Source organism: Pezoporus wallicus, unplaced genomic scaffold, assembly GCF_028554395.1.
Source record: "Pezoporus wallicus isolate ANWC-B61680 ecotype Strahan unplaced genomic scaffold, APGP_CSIRO_Pwel_v1 contig_7750, whole genome shotgun sequence".
NCBI lineage: Eukaryota > Metazoa > Chordata > Aves > Psittaciformes > Psittacidae > Pezoporus > Pezoporus wallicus.
This window is the reverse complement of record NW_026637425.1, coordinates 154929-170886: the sequence shown is the minus strand read 5'-3', so window position 1 is coordinate 170886 and position 15958 is coordinate 154929. Positions and strand designations below refer to the sequence as shown.

Below are 15958 nucleotides of genomic sequence, written 5' to 3'. Positions count from 1 at the left end.
GCGGTCGCCGCGGCCGACAGAGGGCAGCGCCCGGGCACCCCGAGCCACTCTGACCGGCGGCAGAGGTCCGCCCCGGGCGCCGTGGGCCGGCGAGCGCGGCCGGGCCCCACAGCGACGGGAGCCCCCCACGCCGCCGCCCGGGGCTCCGGCGGCAGAGGCGAGACGGGCCGCGGCCCCTTTAAGGGCTTCACCTGTCGGACGCGGTTCGGCGGCGCCGCGCGGGCCGGAAGTGGAAGCAGAAGCGGGGGGAGAGGCGGGGAGGTCAACCGGAAGTGGTAGCCGCGAGGGGAAGGATGCCGCTGCCCGTCCAGGTCTTTAACTTGCAGGTACGGGGCAGCCGCCGCCTCCCCCCGCCGCCGTTCCCGCTCCCGCGCTGCTCCCGCGCGGTGCTCGATGGCGCGGCGCGGCCTGGCCCTGCCGCGCCCCCCTGGGTGGCGCGGTGCGGCCTTCCCCCTCGGGTGCGCGCCCGTGGCTGCCTGGCGGGCAGGGGAGCCGCTCTCGGCCGGCCCTAGGCCCTCGTTCGCCCTTCCGCCGGGTCTGTTGTGTCGCTTCCGCTGGCGATCGCAGTGAACAGCGCCCAGCCTAGAGTCTGCCGGCGCCCACGGCGTTCCTCGCCGCCGCAGCGGCCCCCTTGCTTGATTTCCGCGTTGTATGTGCCATAGGTAGGGCCTGGGTAGTGGCGCAGGGTATACCGAGGTGGCGATGAAGAGGAACTGAGAGTCGGCAGTGCAGGGGGAAAGCCGCAGGAACCCAGAGAGGGTCGGTGTACAGAGCCTGGACCTTCAGTAACAGCACAGGTGATCCCTTTGCGAGTTAACGGTCTCTCTTTCCTTTAGCAGCTAGCAAGTTCTCTGTCAGGGCACAGGGTTGCAGGAAGTCGGGACAGAATGAGGGATAGTTCAGAATCCAGCTCAGCTTCTTCATCAGTGGCAGGTCTGGACTGCACCCCCGCAGTAGGTCGCACCTTTTCGTGAGTACAGTCGGAGACTTCAGGGGAACGCCGGAGAATCGGCCTGTATGAGGCCTTGTGAGGAACTTTCCAACTGGGTGCCTTGCTGGGCTCAGGAAATCTTGGGGAAGGAGCATTATTTTATTGGCTGGAGTAGTTCTTAATTGAACTTTGCATCTTCCAAAATAAAGACTTAGCTTGAAAATGCCTGAGTTTGCCTGTCCTAGTGGGGCTTCCAGCCCACTTGTGGTTTTCCTTATCTGGGAGTTAAGAGAGAAAGGCAGAGTACAGCCTACCAGCGCAGCAGGACACAAATCATTCTGTTCCACCAGCTGGAGTTACTCTTAATTTCTGTAATGCTGATTTCTTCTAAGGAGCCCATATCAGGTTTTTCCTATGGTAGGCAAACACAGCCTAAAAAAAAACCAACCCTGACACTTAGTGTTTCTGATATAAGAAAAGAGATAAGGTAGATAAAAATGGAAAAAGTAATGGTCTCAATGTACGATGTCTTAAATGTTTATATGCACGGTTTTCCTGGGTAGTGATCTGAACAGTCAAACTCTCCTTTGCATCCTCCTCTCTTTCCTTCATGCAGAGAATCGTATTCTTTACTATACCAAGCTAGAAAACAGACATTTATATGCTTTACTTTAGATTTTGGGAGACCCACATCAGTGTTGAGATATGTACATATTTGGTACATACCAGTCTGTGAAAGAATAAGCAGGCTGTGGGGGAATACAAGATGGATCAAATTTTAGAGCTGCCCTGTTTCTCTTCACACACACCCCAACCCAACCCCCAAATCCCTCTAATAATTTATTTCTTAACAGACAACAAAATCGATTAAACCATGGAAATAATTTGGTGTTGGTGGGGACAAGGTGGTTTTGTCTTTTCTAAGGCCCACTTGTACAATTTGCTTCGAATCAGGTGTTGCTTATGGCAATATCTGCACAAATTCAGCATGTTTTTCCTGAGATCAAATCAGGAAAATAATATATGGAATGAATGTTCAGCACACTTTTGACTAGGAGAAGGAAAAGAATTTCATGCTAGCATGCCGGTTTTGTTTGTGGGACTGTATAGTAAATTGGTCTTTGTCATGGTTTAACCCCAGCCAGTATTCCCAGGCGGTCTCCCATCCAAGTGCTAACCAGGTTACTTCTTAAATGAGAAGACCTGCAGGCATTGTCTTGATATAGCTGTACTGATGTCACTGAACTGGTTCAAAGCAGTGCAAGATATACTGGGAGAAAAAAATTCTGCTGTTCTGCAAAGGACAGTCTGTGTGACCAGTTGGACTCAGATAGTGGGATAGTTCAACTGATAATTATTTTTTCCCCAGTATTTGTTAGGATCTCTGGAATTATCATTCTGCATTCTGTTCTTTACATTTTTTTAATACTCTTAAAAGTGTAACAGTTGTCATCTTTTTTTTGTCTCTGCACCCCCACCCCCCACCCCCCCCCCCCCCCGAAAAATACCCAACAACTACTTTTAAGCATTGAGTAAAGCCCCTTTGAAAGGTTCTTGTGATTTTTGGGGTATTTCTGGAGCTCCTTGAGCTGAATGTTAATGCCTGCACTTGCTCAAGGAAGAGAAATGCAACAATATATGGCATTTAGGGTGCATGCCTGAGATACTTTGTAGAACCAGATTTATTGACCCCTTCACTGTCTTGCCTAATAATCTACCAAACAAAATAAGATGTTCTGTGGGAATGCTGAGCCTTAGTGCTGCTTGTTTGAGACAAAGCATGGTGCTGAGTAGTGGTATTGCTAGAGAAAAATGCTAAACATGTCCAAAGACTGAGGAGTGTTTTTTCATTTAAAAAATGAATGTGTATTTAAGCAAGTTCTTAATAGATTGAATCACATAGGGTTTTTTTGCCCAAATGTAATAAACTACTTTTCACTTCATTTTGCATTTCTAGGGTGCAGTAGAACCCATGCAGATTGACGTAGATCCACAAGAAGATCAGCAAAATGCACCTGATATCAACTATGTGGTGGAGAACCCCACTCTGGTATGTGCTGGTTGAGGGCTAGTGGATTACATTTCTTGGGCATGGACTCTTCCTTTGAGGTTTTAGAAAAACCCTCATTTTACTCCTTATCAAATTGTTATGTAGAGATTAACAGATTCTCTTCAAAGCAAGGTGGGGTAAGAATAGCCATTATCTCCTCTGTAGCTCCTAGTCGCGTACTGACCTTTACTGAACTTTCTGAGATGAAGGAGGAATCGCTGCTTTGTGACTTCCTGCTTGCTGCCTGTTTGAGACAGTTTCCGTTCTGAGATAGTTTAGTCCATCTCTGATTACTTAGAGATGCGTAATTCCTGTATTTTGAGGCTTGGTCTTTGAGGAGCAAGGCTCAGGTGCTTTAAGTATATAAATCAGGATTTAATTCTTTCATTGTTTGATCCTCTGGAGACTGACTAAAGCCCACAGAACTGTAGAGTTATAAAAGGCTGTATTTGCTCGTATCAGTTTCTTCAATTTTTAGTTTGTTTTTGACTGTTTGATACTTAGAGCAATTTTTATGTATTAGCTCTGTAACACTGAGAGATGGTTGTTGCAGAAGAGAACAAAAATATTGATTGAAAAAGTTAAAGCAACATTAAAATTGCAAAATAAAGCATTTAGTTAGGAAGCTTTGGATCTCACATAACTTCTGGAGCTTTAAATGGTTCCTCTTCTCCCTGTGTGTAATTAGCAATTGTCACATGGTTACTCACTCTGTACTGCACAACTCTCTTTTTTAGTGTTTTTTGTTTGATTTGTTAGTTTGGTCTTTTTTGTTTGTTGTTTGGTTTGGTTTTTAGCTATGACCTGATACTTTGTTTGATTTCATTGCATTTCAATTCTGTTCTGAAGCTAGAGTGATGAAGCAGTTATGTTGTGACCTTTGTCTTTGCTATTGCTATAGATCTAGTGTGCCGCAAAACTTAGCAATTTTCTTTTCACTGTAACTTATGTGAGGGACCATAATTACCCTTTGACATTCAAAGAGCTGAAGAGTGAAGTGAAATTAGTTGGGTATTTCAGGAGTATTGCACGCCATCAGGCATGAAATTGTGGAAGAAAGAATACTCATGTTATATGTTTGAAGTTATGAGGCAAATAAAGCAGGAATCCTAAACACAAATTTTCAGTGCACACGATGGTGTTTAAATCTCAGAGCAAGGTCATTCATGTTAGAAAATGTTACCGTGACATCTGTAACGGTATCTTAATTTAGACATGCAGGGGTGAGGGGGTCAGACATGACACAGGATGTGTATTAGATGTAGGCAGGCAACCTGCATTGGGTCTCTCCTACTGACTAAATGCTTGACTTTGCCCTGAACACTCTGCTATAGTTGCTTGCATGTGGACTTCTGACTTCAGGCAAGCTCCCTGCCATGCTGTATCATATCTTTACTAGTCATTTTGTGCTTCTCTTCTCCCTTCCACCCCAAGGCTTAAAATCTGTTAAGTGTTCAGAATTTAAAACTCAAATCCTTCCTCAAGAGTAAAAGATCCTATATGTTCTCAGAGGAGATATTTTAAGAAATTAGTGGGAAAAAAAGAATGCAAACTGTCATATAGAAACCGGTTTTAATTATTTTTCAAGGAAGAACCACATTTGGAATGGCTTTCTGGTTTAGGAAACTTCAGCTCCAATGATGGAAACTTGATAAAGTTACTAGCAGGTGATTCAGCTGATGCTTACAATGGATGATCTGATGCCTTATGGACAGCATCACACCTGAAATAAAGAAAGGAAAATTGTGATGTACTGCATGTTTCTGAGGAAATTGCTAACCTTTGAAGAAAATGAAAATGGAATAAGCTTACCTGATATTTCATTTGTCTGAGTCGTGTTGCTCTCCATAGAGGGGTCAGGGCTGCAGGCAAACCTGTGCAGGTCACAAAGTAGTAGCCTGATTTTGTTTTGCATCTTCACCTTTTAAGAGCAGATCTTGTTTGCAGGATTTGGAGCAGTACGCCTCGAGCTACAGTGGGCTGATGCGAATCGAGCGACTGCAGTTCATTGCTGATCACTGCCCCCAGCTGCGGGTGGAAGCTCTCAAGATGGCTCTTTCATTTGTCCAGAGAACTTTCAATGTTGATGTGTACGAAGAAATACACAGAAAGTTGTCTGAGGCCACCAGGTACTAAAAGATCATGGGAACCTGGGGAGCTTTTTTATTTAAGAGCAGTGTGCCACAGTCTGGGACTTTGCATATAATAACAGGATGTTCCATATGCAAATTGTCTTTACCCTTAGAATTTGATAGCAGTGAAATATCTGTGTTCAGGCCTAAGGTCTCACGCTTTTTAAAAAGATTAACACTAAAGACATAATCTCATTCTGAAGTCTTAGTATTTTAAAAGGCTACAGGCAGATATTGAGGGGAGTTTAGTCCTTGCAACTACTTCAAATAGGAATTAGCATAGTTGTCTTTTCTTAGTAGATTCTGCAGATGAAGCCTCTTCTAGATGCTCTGGTGTTCAGAAATTAAAACCATGTCTGTTTGTCTTCTTTTGGTTTGTCCCCCTCCCACAACAAGTTTGCTGGTTGAGGGTAGCCTTTGATACATCACTTGGCCATCCACACTCCCTGTCTTTCCGTTATTTTTGTTCCTATGCATACTGATTTCTTTTCTGTTTTGCCCTGGGAGTCTTTACCACGTATGTGTGACAGTATGTTCATTGCAGGCTGTGAAAAGGACTGTTGGCAAAAACACCCAAAGAACCCCACCCAAAAAACTCAGAATGTTTAAAATACTGGCATGTGAGTTCAGTGCTAGTATTGTTGATCTGAGCTGGATGGAAAAAGAAGTTGGATAGTATCTGTACAGTGTAGGTTTGCAACCAAGCCATTGCAATATCACTGGGGGGAGAGCTCATAAACACTTGCACCCTGTGTCCTGTATAGAGATGTTTGATTGGATTCAGTGACTCTTTAGAGTCATTAAATATTTCCATTGTAGCTCTGTTATTAACTTGCTTTCAGTTGTTTTATAGAGCAGGTTGTTCCTGAAAAATTAGCAATGACTTGCTTGTCAATAAAATAACTGCAAAAGATCAGTAGGATAACATTGAGAAGAATTTGTAAACATCTGTGGTGCTTTCTGATCGATGTTACTGTTTTCACTGGAGATCTTGGCATCTTTCCCCCCATCCGCCCCCCATTCTTGTTTTCTCTTTGGTCTGGTTTATGTGTGCAGAGCTGTTTGTTAGGATAGCAGGGCCACTGAGCAGACCTCTGTTTTGAAAAGTTTGCAACATAATAGCCCCACTCTAACTCTTTCCTTTTAGAGAACTGCAGAATACACCCGATGCTGTCCCTGATAGTGGAATTGAACCCCCTCCTCTTGACTCAGCTTGGGTTGAAGCTACACGCAAAAAAGCTCTTCTTAAACTGGAGAAACTCGACACAGATCTGAAAAATTACAAAGGGAACTCCATCAAGGAGAGTATCAGGTGAGATGCAGAAGGCTCTGCTGGAGCAAGGAAGAGCATTTTGCTCCTCCAGGCACCTAACACAGGATGTCAACTGCATTCAGTGCCTTAGGTCAGTGTGTTGAGTTACTTGTTTGGAACAAACTGACTGTGTCCCTTTCTGAGCACACAGTTCATTGGTATTTTAATTCCTGTGTTCCAGGAGAGGCCATGATGACTTAGGGGATCATTACCTTGACTGTGGGGACCTCAGCAACGCTCTCAAGTGTTACTCACGAGCCCGTGATTACTGCACCAGTGCTAAACATGTTATCAACATGTGCCTCAATGTCATCAAGGTAGGAGGGTTTGCAGGAAGTGGTACTTGGTGTCTTTCTGATATCTGCTATGAAGGCCACCTATACTTTGTTCTGGTTACACTTCTTATGTCTGTAATGATACTGCTTATCTAAAGTAACACCATTTATCCATGCCTGTTCTGCACTGTTTCTGGCTCTCTACAGGTCAGTGTCTACCTCCAGAATTGGTCTCATGTTCTGAGCTATGTAAGCAAGGCTGAGTCTACACCAGAAATTGCAGAAGTAAGGTCCTGCTTTTTAACTTGCATGAGTATTCCCTTTGTTTTCTGTCTGCAAAATTTGTACAACTATTTATTCCTTTCCGCTTTCATTACTTGCTCTCTATAAGACTCCTTTCATCTTACAGCCTGTTCATTCTCTAATTCAGTCTCCTTGGCTGCTGTACTATTTCTTTTCTGTTGTTGCTTTTATACCATGATTTGTTTGTAGGAAATCTGACTCATGGTAAAACCAGACTTCCTCGTTCCTGCTATATTTCCCAAGACAAATGAGATGAAGTTATCTTGCTGTTGAGATTTGAAAGTTAATTATTAGGATGAATTATCTCAAGGACAGTTGTGATCAAAATGGTTTTCATACTGTTTGCTCACTACTGCTTTTCTTAACCTTTAGCAAAGAGGAGAAAGAGACAGCCAGACACAAGCAATTCTCACCAAACTGAAATGTGCAGCAGGTGAGTGAATCCTTCAGCTTCCTGTATTGTCTCCTCATCATTCTGCCTGTTAACTATCCACAGGGTTCTCTGATGGCAGTGTGCACTTCGTTTATTTTTTCTCTCAGATTTGTCAGACTTTATTTTCTCACCAGAAATGCAAAATTTTACAGAGCTGATGAGATGTAACTGCTGACTTGTTTTTGCTATGTCTTTCTTCTCCGTAAATTTCTTCAGAGAGGATGCCAGTGTGAGTCAGCGTAGTTCAAAGGACACTAGATACTGCCTGAGAGTCTCATTTCATTTCAGTATTGAAGGCACTAGCAGCCATGCCAGGGGCCTGTTGGACTCTCCGGATTTTGCAGTTTCTCCTCATTTGTATGCTGTCATAAACTAACTTTTCTTGGTTCCTAGGCTTGGCTGAACTAGCTGCTCGGAAGTACAAACAGGCAGCAAAGTGCTTCTTATTGGCATCATTTGATCACTGTGATTTCCCTGAGGTGAGGACTAAGAGAGAGGTGTGTGCATGTCTTGAAGGGGTTGTAATTCATCGAAGTATTAGGCTGTAAAATTCAGATGTTGCAGTTATATTCACAGCACTCCTGCATAGTTTGGTGCTGTGAATTGTGTTGGTTTTTTGGGCTTTCAGTTTTGAGTTTCATTTTTCTTTTTTAGTCTCAGTTCTTGGGTTCTCTAAATGATATACTCTAGATCACATGGGAACTATCTGTGAGATTTGTATATCTCACATCTCAGATCTATGTATTCGTAGCTCAATCTGTCTGTTGGAATTGGCTTCTCCTGTCCTAACAGTGGACAGTCACTCAGGCTCTGGGTGAATGCCTGAGAGCATGCTGAGTAGTTCCACTGCATTTGACAGGGCCTAATCTTGTCACTGTGTGAAGGGGAGGACTGGGGTAGAATACTTAATTCCATCCTTCTGCCATTTTAGTAGTCAGTGACAGCTTCCTGTCTCTCTCCCTGCCCTCTTTCCAGCTGTTATCTCCCAGTAATGTGGCTGTGTATGGTGGTCTCTGTGCCCTTGCTACCTTTGACCGTCAGGAACTGCAACGAAATGTTATCTCCAGCAGGTAAGTGATGCCTTGAGAGGAGTTTGTATGTCCTGGACATCTTTTGGGACATGGGAGTTGAGAGTGGATTCTGTCAGAAGTAATAGCTTTCCTATATAGGAGAAAAAGAATCACAGAGCTTCAGTTTGGCTATAGCATTAAGTGACATTTCACTGTCTAAACCGCAGTGGTTAATTTTTGTATTACAATGGCAGTTTCCAGCCCAGGTCAAATCCAGCATATGCATAGCCCAGTTTTCTCTCTCCCTTACTGGTGCATATCAGATATTAATTCAAAGGTGTAGAGCCCTACAGAGGCAGCTGTAAGACAATTTGCCATCATGTTATCACTTGTTCTGGTGTACATTAGTTGTATTAATACAATTTAATAATTCTTAATGCAACTTGTGGCGTAATCTAACTGTGATGTATACGAGGTTAAGAGAATTACAGCCTTGGGAAGAAAATGGATATTTGTGTGTCATAGATTGAATTGCAGTGATACTGAATTCACAGTATCACAGTATGTTAGAGATTGGAAGGGACCTCAAAAGATCATCTAGTCCAATCCCCCTGCCGGAGCAGGAACACCTAGATAATGTTACACAGGAATGTGTCCAGGCGGGTTTTGAATGTCTCCAGGGAAGGAGACTCCACAACCTCCCTGGGCAGCCTGTTCCAGTGTTCCGTCACCCTCACCAAGAAGAAGTTTCTTCTCAAGTTTAAGTGGAACCTCTTGTGTTCCAGTTTGTACCCATTACCCCTTGTCCTATCATTGTTTGCCACTGAGTAGAGCCTGGCTCCATCCTCTTGACACTCCCCCTTTATATATTTATATACACTAATAAGGTCACCCCTCAGTCTCCTCTTCTCCAAACTAGAGAGACCCAGCTCCCTCAGTCTTTCACACACACAGTATCACAGTATCACAGTATGTTAGAGATTGAAAGGGACCTCGAAAGATCATCTAGTCCAATCCCCCTGCCGGAGCAGGAACACCTAGATAATGTTACACAGGAATGCGTCCAGGCGGGTTTTGAATGTCTCCAGGGAAGGAGACTCCACAACCTCCCTGGGCAGCCTGTTCCAGTGTTCCGTCACCCTCACTGAGAAGAAGTTTCTTCTCAAGTTTAAGTGGAACCTCTTGTGTTCCAGTTTGTACCCATTACCCCTTGTCCTATCATTGCCACTGAGTAGAGCCTGGCTCCGTCCTCGTGACACTCCCCCTTTATATATTTATAGACACTTATAAGGTCACCCCTCAGTCTCCTCTTCTCTAAACTATAGAGACCCAGCTCCCTCAGTCTTTCCTCATAAGGGAGATGTTCCACTCCCTTAATCATCTTCGTTGCCCTGCGCTGGACTCTCTCCAGCAGCTCCCTGTCCTTCTTGAACTGAGGGGCCCAGAACTGGACACAATACTCCAGATGCGGTCTCACCAGGGCAGAGTAGAGGGGAAGGAGGACCTCTCTCGACCTACTAACCACCGCCCTTCTAATACACCCCAGGATGCCATTGGCCTTCTTGGCCACAAGGGCACAGTGTTGGCTCATGGTCATCCTGTTGTCCAATAGGACCCCCAGGTCCCTCTCCCCTACACTGCTCTCTAACAGGTCGTTCCCCAACCTATACTGGAACCTGGGGTTGTTCCTGCCCAGATGCAGGACTCTGCACTTTCCCTTGTTATATTTCATCAAGTTATTCCCTGCCCAACTCTCCAGCCTGTCAAAGTCTCGCTGGATGGCAGCACAGCCTTCTGGCATGTCAGCCACTCCTCCCAGCTTAGTGTCATCAGCAAACTTGCTGATAGTACACTCAATTCCCTCATCTAAATCATTGATGAATATATTAAATAATACGGGTCCCAGTACTGACCCTTGAGGCACTCCACTAGTTACAGGCCTCCAACTAGACTCTGCCCCATAGACTACAACTCTCTGGCTTCTCTCCTTCAGCCAGTTCGCAGTCCACCTCACTACCTGATCATCCAGACCACACTTCCTCAATTTAGCTGCGAGGATGCTGTGGGAGACTGTGTCAAATGCTTTGCTGAAGTCAAGGTAGACCACATCCACTGCTCTGCCATCATCCATCCACCGTGTTATATCCTCATAAAAGGCTAAGAGATTGGTCAAGCATGATTTCCCCTTGGTGAAGCCATGTTGACTGCCCCTCATAACCCTCTTATCCTTGACATGCCTTAAGATGGCACCAAGGATAAGATGGTCAGCCAAGTGTATGGAAGCAATAATTTTAAACTGATGTGAGAAAAGGGTTGTTATAGTGCTATTTTATTGGCTGATTCATAGGTTGAGATCCCAGGGTTTGCAAATCTGTGATGGAGAATTGGGAGAGCGCTGAGAAAGTGTGTGCACCCCAAAGGTTTCCCACACTTACGATAGGTTATTTTCCTAAGACAGTTGCATGCTCAACTTGCCTATGCCATGCTGTCCTTAGTGAAGGCTGTAAAGCTGGCTAGCGCAGACCACAGTGCATGCACAAACATGGCCTGTTTTTTCTGGTAGTGTGTCCTCATTTTGACCTATTCCTACTAACATTTTTTTTGTTTTGTGTGGACAGACACTTCTACTGCTTGGTTTGTCAAAAGTCTCTTGCCTTCCTTCACCATAGCTCTGATGCTGTGCTGCCTTTCTTTGTGTTCCAGGCTCCCAGCCCTGTTGAAAATGGTTTGTGTGGTCTGTTAGAGAGTAAAATCTTGGCATTTTCAAATCTTAGTGAGCGTTTGTAACCTTGCAACTTGGAGTGATGGGGTTGTGGGCTATTTAAGTGGTGGGTTCCAATGTCTTATCACTGTCATCTTTACCTGTAGCTCCTTCAAATTGTTTTTGGAGCTGGAGCCACAGGTTCGTGACATCATCTTCAAGTTTTATGAATCTAAATATGCTTCATGCCTGAAGATGCTGGATGAGATGAAGGTGAGTTGCAGGATAAGAGTGCAGAACCAGACCCTTCACCTGCCTTCACTGAGAAGCAGAGACTGTTAAAAGTAGCTACTAAGAGTGTTCAGCTGTTCTGTGTCTTCTGTCTCGTGATAAGGCAAATGGAAATTGGGAGTAGTTTAGCAAGTTTTTTAAAATAGATTGCTATATTTATTCCTTCTTGTTTTATGGCATTGTCTTGCTGTAGTGTAATACTCTTAATGTGCAATTATATACACGTATTTGTTTCAGAATATAAGAATAATATTTGGATGTCTGTTTGTGTTTGTGTTTGTTTGCACAGGACAACCTGCTGCTGGACATGTACCTTGCACCTCATGTCAGGACACTTTACACCCAGATTCGAAATCGTGCCCTTATTCAGGTAATTGTTCCTGTAATCCTCAGAGTTGGATGAACAGTAAGAAAGGCCGTATCTTTGTAATTGCTTTTCCCATGGTTTTCCAGAGGGCAGGGGGTACAGTTGGCAACTGAGTGTTTTCTTCTTCCTAGTACTTCAGCCCCTATGTGTCAGCAGATATGCGCAAGATGGCCACTGCTTTTAATACTACAGTGGCTGCTCTGGAAGATGAACTTACACAGCTGATCCTGGAGGGACTGATCAATGCCAGAATAGACTCGCACAGTAAGGTGAGTGCATCAGAGCCACTGAACAGCTGTACTAAGACTAGAAACTCTCCATTCTGGAACACTTTGAATTCACCTGTTGTGACTGGTATGTTCAGTAGGGCTGAGCTGTGTGTGAACTCAGAGTCCATGATACCTTGGGTTTGTACCCTTGTGCAGAAAGGACTTCCTGCTGTGGAACCCTGTCACAGCTCTTGTGTACAGTTCTCTGTATTGGTTACAGATTCTTTACGCTCGAGATGTAGATCAGCGTAGCACAACTTTTGAGAAGTCTTTACTAATGGGCAAAGAGTTTCAGCGCCGTGCCAAAGCCATGATCCTGCGTGCTGCGGTCTTGCGCAACCAAATACATGTGAAGGTATGGGCGTGTTAAATGTGGACTTTGAGACAATGTAAAGATGTTAAATTTTTTTCTTTTTTTTGTAACCAAAACTATCAAAATTGGTGAATTGAAGATTCTGGGGGGAAATGGATTTTTTGTGCTTATGATTGGACAGATTCTCACAGTAGTAAATATAAATACATAAGGAACAGAAGTTTCTGGCCAACACATTCACCTGCTTATACAATGCAGAATGTCCTTTGAAGGTCACATGCTTGGGTTGATTCTAACTTACTCATTCGTTACATATCTTTTATCAAAACAAATATTGGTTTTAGTAATTTTTTTTGGCAGAGGAAGTAAAAAATGCATGAATTGCTTGGAGTATTCCTTCCAGGATGCAGTTCCAAAAGAACGCCCTCAGGGAAGATAGGCCGTCTGCCACAGAACATGTAAAATTCTATAGTATATTAATCTCTATGATGACTAAATAGCAGATAGGATTCAACTTCTAGGGCCAACAGCAACTTGTACATAGTAAATAAGAGTGGCTTAAAAGTTCTGATTTGACTTTTTTAGTAACAGTTGTTGTGAACTGTAACTGTAGAAGTTGTAAAGACAAAGCTTTTGAAAGCCATCGTTATTTATGAGTTGGGGGTGTGCTCTCCCACTGTTGTTAATCCTGCTGTTCTTCACCTATGCTTCATTTGGTCTCTCAGGAAGCACCCTGCAGGATATTTACATGTCACTAACGAGGATGTGTTTTGGTCTTGTTGCAGTCTCCTCCAAGAGAAGGTAGCCAAGGGGAACTTACTCCAGCAAACAGCCAGTCCAGGATGAGCACCAACATGTGAAAAACTTCGTGTACTACCAAAAGAAATGGTCCCTCCAGGACTGTACCCATTGTCTCACCCACTAACTGCTGAGCTTCACAAACTGTCCCTGTCTCCCTCACTTCTTGGTCAGATTGAGAGGGTCAGGGCTGACGGTGGATAATAATGAATATTCCTATAACTTCAATTCTCCTTGAAAAGAAATTCTTTCTAAAAACAGCATCCCTGCAATGGGTCATCATTTCAATTTTGGTAGAACATCTTCCTCCATTTTCCTTCTCCACCACTCCATAAAGAGCTGTCAGGTTATTCACACAGATGCTGATTTAAGAGTTTTTCAGCTGCTATTAGTTTTCATGTTTCAAAGCTGCAAAAATAGTGTTAAGTTGAATGGACATGTGTGATCTAAGATGAATTTCACTAGCCTGGAAGTTTTGCCTTGATTTTTAGCAGTGCTGAGCTTTCAGTTTATTCCAGATAAACTTCCATTGCTTGCAGTTATGGAGGTAGAGTTCTGGTGGGAGAGGAGACTTCCTCTGAGAAACCCTTAATGACTTTTTCACTTACACTAGAAAACACGGCACCGCTTCCATGCATTCAGTCACAGGCCTTTATTTTAGGGTGTTATGTTTACCTGGATACAGGTTTTTTCTCTTTGGACTCTGTTTTCAAAGACCTGTTTGCTAATGTTTTTCCCACTTGTGTGTGACCTGCCTTTGGGGTCTAGTGTTATCATAGCAGTAAATTTCTTACTTCATGCAAATACTGCTGCTTGTCCAGTCTTACTGCCATAGTGTGTGATGGTTTCCCAACATGTGCAACACTTGCTTCTGGTAGCATGGATAAATGCCATAAAATACCACTCAAGTCCTGGGGAAGAGCTGAAAACAGCCAATTTAGGTGCCTGCTCTCCAGGTGCATTTATTCTGCTTTTCCTTTTATAAAGGGATTAAAGGTGGCAGCCCAGGTGTGTGTGTTCTGTGTTAACAAAAGGAGATATGCACTGAATTTTCTGAAGTCACTGCAGCTTTGCATTCAGCTGATGCATAAGGCAAGCTAAGAATTTTGATCCAGCCCTGACTGGTCTGGCAACTGCCTCAGCTGACTCCAGATGTTCCTGTTACTGTGTTCATGCTTTTCCTCTTTTTCCTTTTTTTTTTTTTTTTTTTTTTTTTTAATGAGTTGTTCTATCTCGTGCATTAAAGAACAGGATTAAAAAGCTTGTGAGTATTTGGAGTTTTGTATTAAAGTTGGGGTTTGGTCTCAAGCCATTGATTTTTTGCTAAGCTTGATGGTGTTTTGTAGGCTATTGTATTGTCATTTCCAATGTGATTCAAGATGTAGTTTGGATGAACTGTGAAGAAAGGACAACTTGAGAGAATGTTCTGGTTGCAAAACTCCTGGACTGCATTTGCACAGAGGCTCAATTGCAGCAGTGCTCTCTCCCTCTGGCTTTCTGTGCTTTTCATGACTTAGGTGCAGTAGTTCCTGTAAGTTCTTTGGTTAAAAGTCTTCCATTTGTCATGGGAAAACTCTCTCTGAGAGAAATGTATGAGATTGAGTAGTTAGAAGTTTGGTAAATTCATAATGCATAATGAGTAAATTCGTATTTCATAATGCCTAATGACTTTCTTGTCAGGAAAGAAATAATTCAGTACACGTACGAAAAGCTACAGATCGAAGGGTAGCTGCATTAGCAAAAAATGGTCTAATTCAAACAAGAATTCGAGTGGAAAGCTCTGAAAATCTGTAGACCAGGCCAGGTAATCTTCTTGTCCCTGATCTCACAGACACCACTGTTTCAGTTCTTTAGTGCTTCTACAGCTGTAGCTTTCGCTTTGACTCTTATACTCCATGTGCCTTTGAAGTCTATGTGTATATAAAGTTTGTAGCCTGTAAATCCATGCTGAGATCCAGGGGTTTGTCTCCCAGTGCCCAGTACAGGGGCTGATGTGCTGCTTTTAGACCTTTTTTTTTTTTTCTTTTAATCCTGCCTGTCTCTTCTCACGAGCTCTTTGCCAACACAGGCATTTGCCTTCCTTTTTGTCAGGTGAATGACTACTACTTTTTTGAGTGCCTCTGAAAATAGATTTAGACACAAGAATCCAATCTCCCTCAAACCCAAAGACAGGGTCATTTTCACCATCATTCTGCATGCAGAGCTTTGCCTTTTCCTCCCCCTATTTCAATTCAACTTAACTACTGTGTATCTTCTTGAAGGCCTGTGAAACAGTAACAAAATAGGACATGACCTTGCTCACTTGGCAGGCTGAATTTTTTTTTATTATACAGGGTAATGAGTATATTGCCTGAAAGCAATCCCTAGTTAGTGTGGGTGCAGATGTGTCCAGCCTGAATGGTAAATGGCTCAGCTTTATTTATGTTGTAATACTGCCTCCTAATTCACCAGCTTTTTTAATTAAGGAATGACAGTGGTCATCTCCACCTCCTCAATCGCAGTGTATCAGCTTCTAGAATGTCTTGGAAGTTCAGGTTGAAACTTTTTCCACTCGTGTGGAAAAGCGCGTTCTGTGTTGCCGTGCCTGCCTGAGCAGTTTCCAGCCCTGTGGGAGGAGCACTGCAGTCTTCTGCCACAGCATGGGACAGGAGCCCACAAGACAAGTGTGCATCTGTCTGCATTGCCTATTCAGAAAGGCCTTGGAAGAGCAGGTAGGGACGCATATGCCTTAAACACTAATTCTGTATAGAGATGTCCAAATTGGGATTCCCAA

General features: G+C 43.6%; 1 protein-coding gene across 2 annotated transcripts; it reads left to right on the top strand.

Moving 5' to 3' along the window:
* The first annotated feature begins 174 nt into the window (after positions 1–174).
* On the top strand, positions 175–14193 carry GPS1 (G protein pathway suppressor 1). 2 transcript variants are annotated; one of them, XM_057405381.1, is made up of 15 exons: positions 185–326; positions 663–797; positions 2889–2981; positions 4929–5110; positions 6261–6425; positions 6607–6742; positions 6908–6985; positions 7376–7436; positions 7830–7915; positions 8412–8506; positions 11315–11420; positions 11728–11808; positions 11937–12074; positions 12295–12429; positions 13173–14193. In XM_057405381.1, the coding sequence occupies exons 3-15, from the start codon at positions 2904–2906 to the stop codon at positions 13245–13247; spliced, it is 1416 nt and encodes a 471-aa protein (XP_057261364.1). In that variant the 5' UTR covers positions 185–326; positions 663–797; positions 2889–2903; the 3' UTR covers positions 13248–14193. The 2 variants fall into 2 exon arrangements, with proteins under 2 accessions (XP_057261363.1, XP_057261364.1); XM_057405380.1 differs by lacking the exon at positions 663–797 and having other exon boundaries at positions 175–326.
* Positions 14194–15958: the final 1765 nt, after the last annotated feature.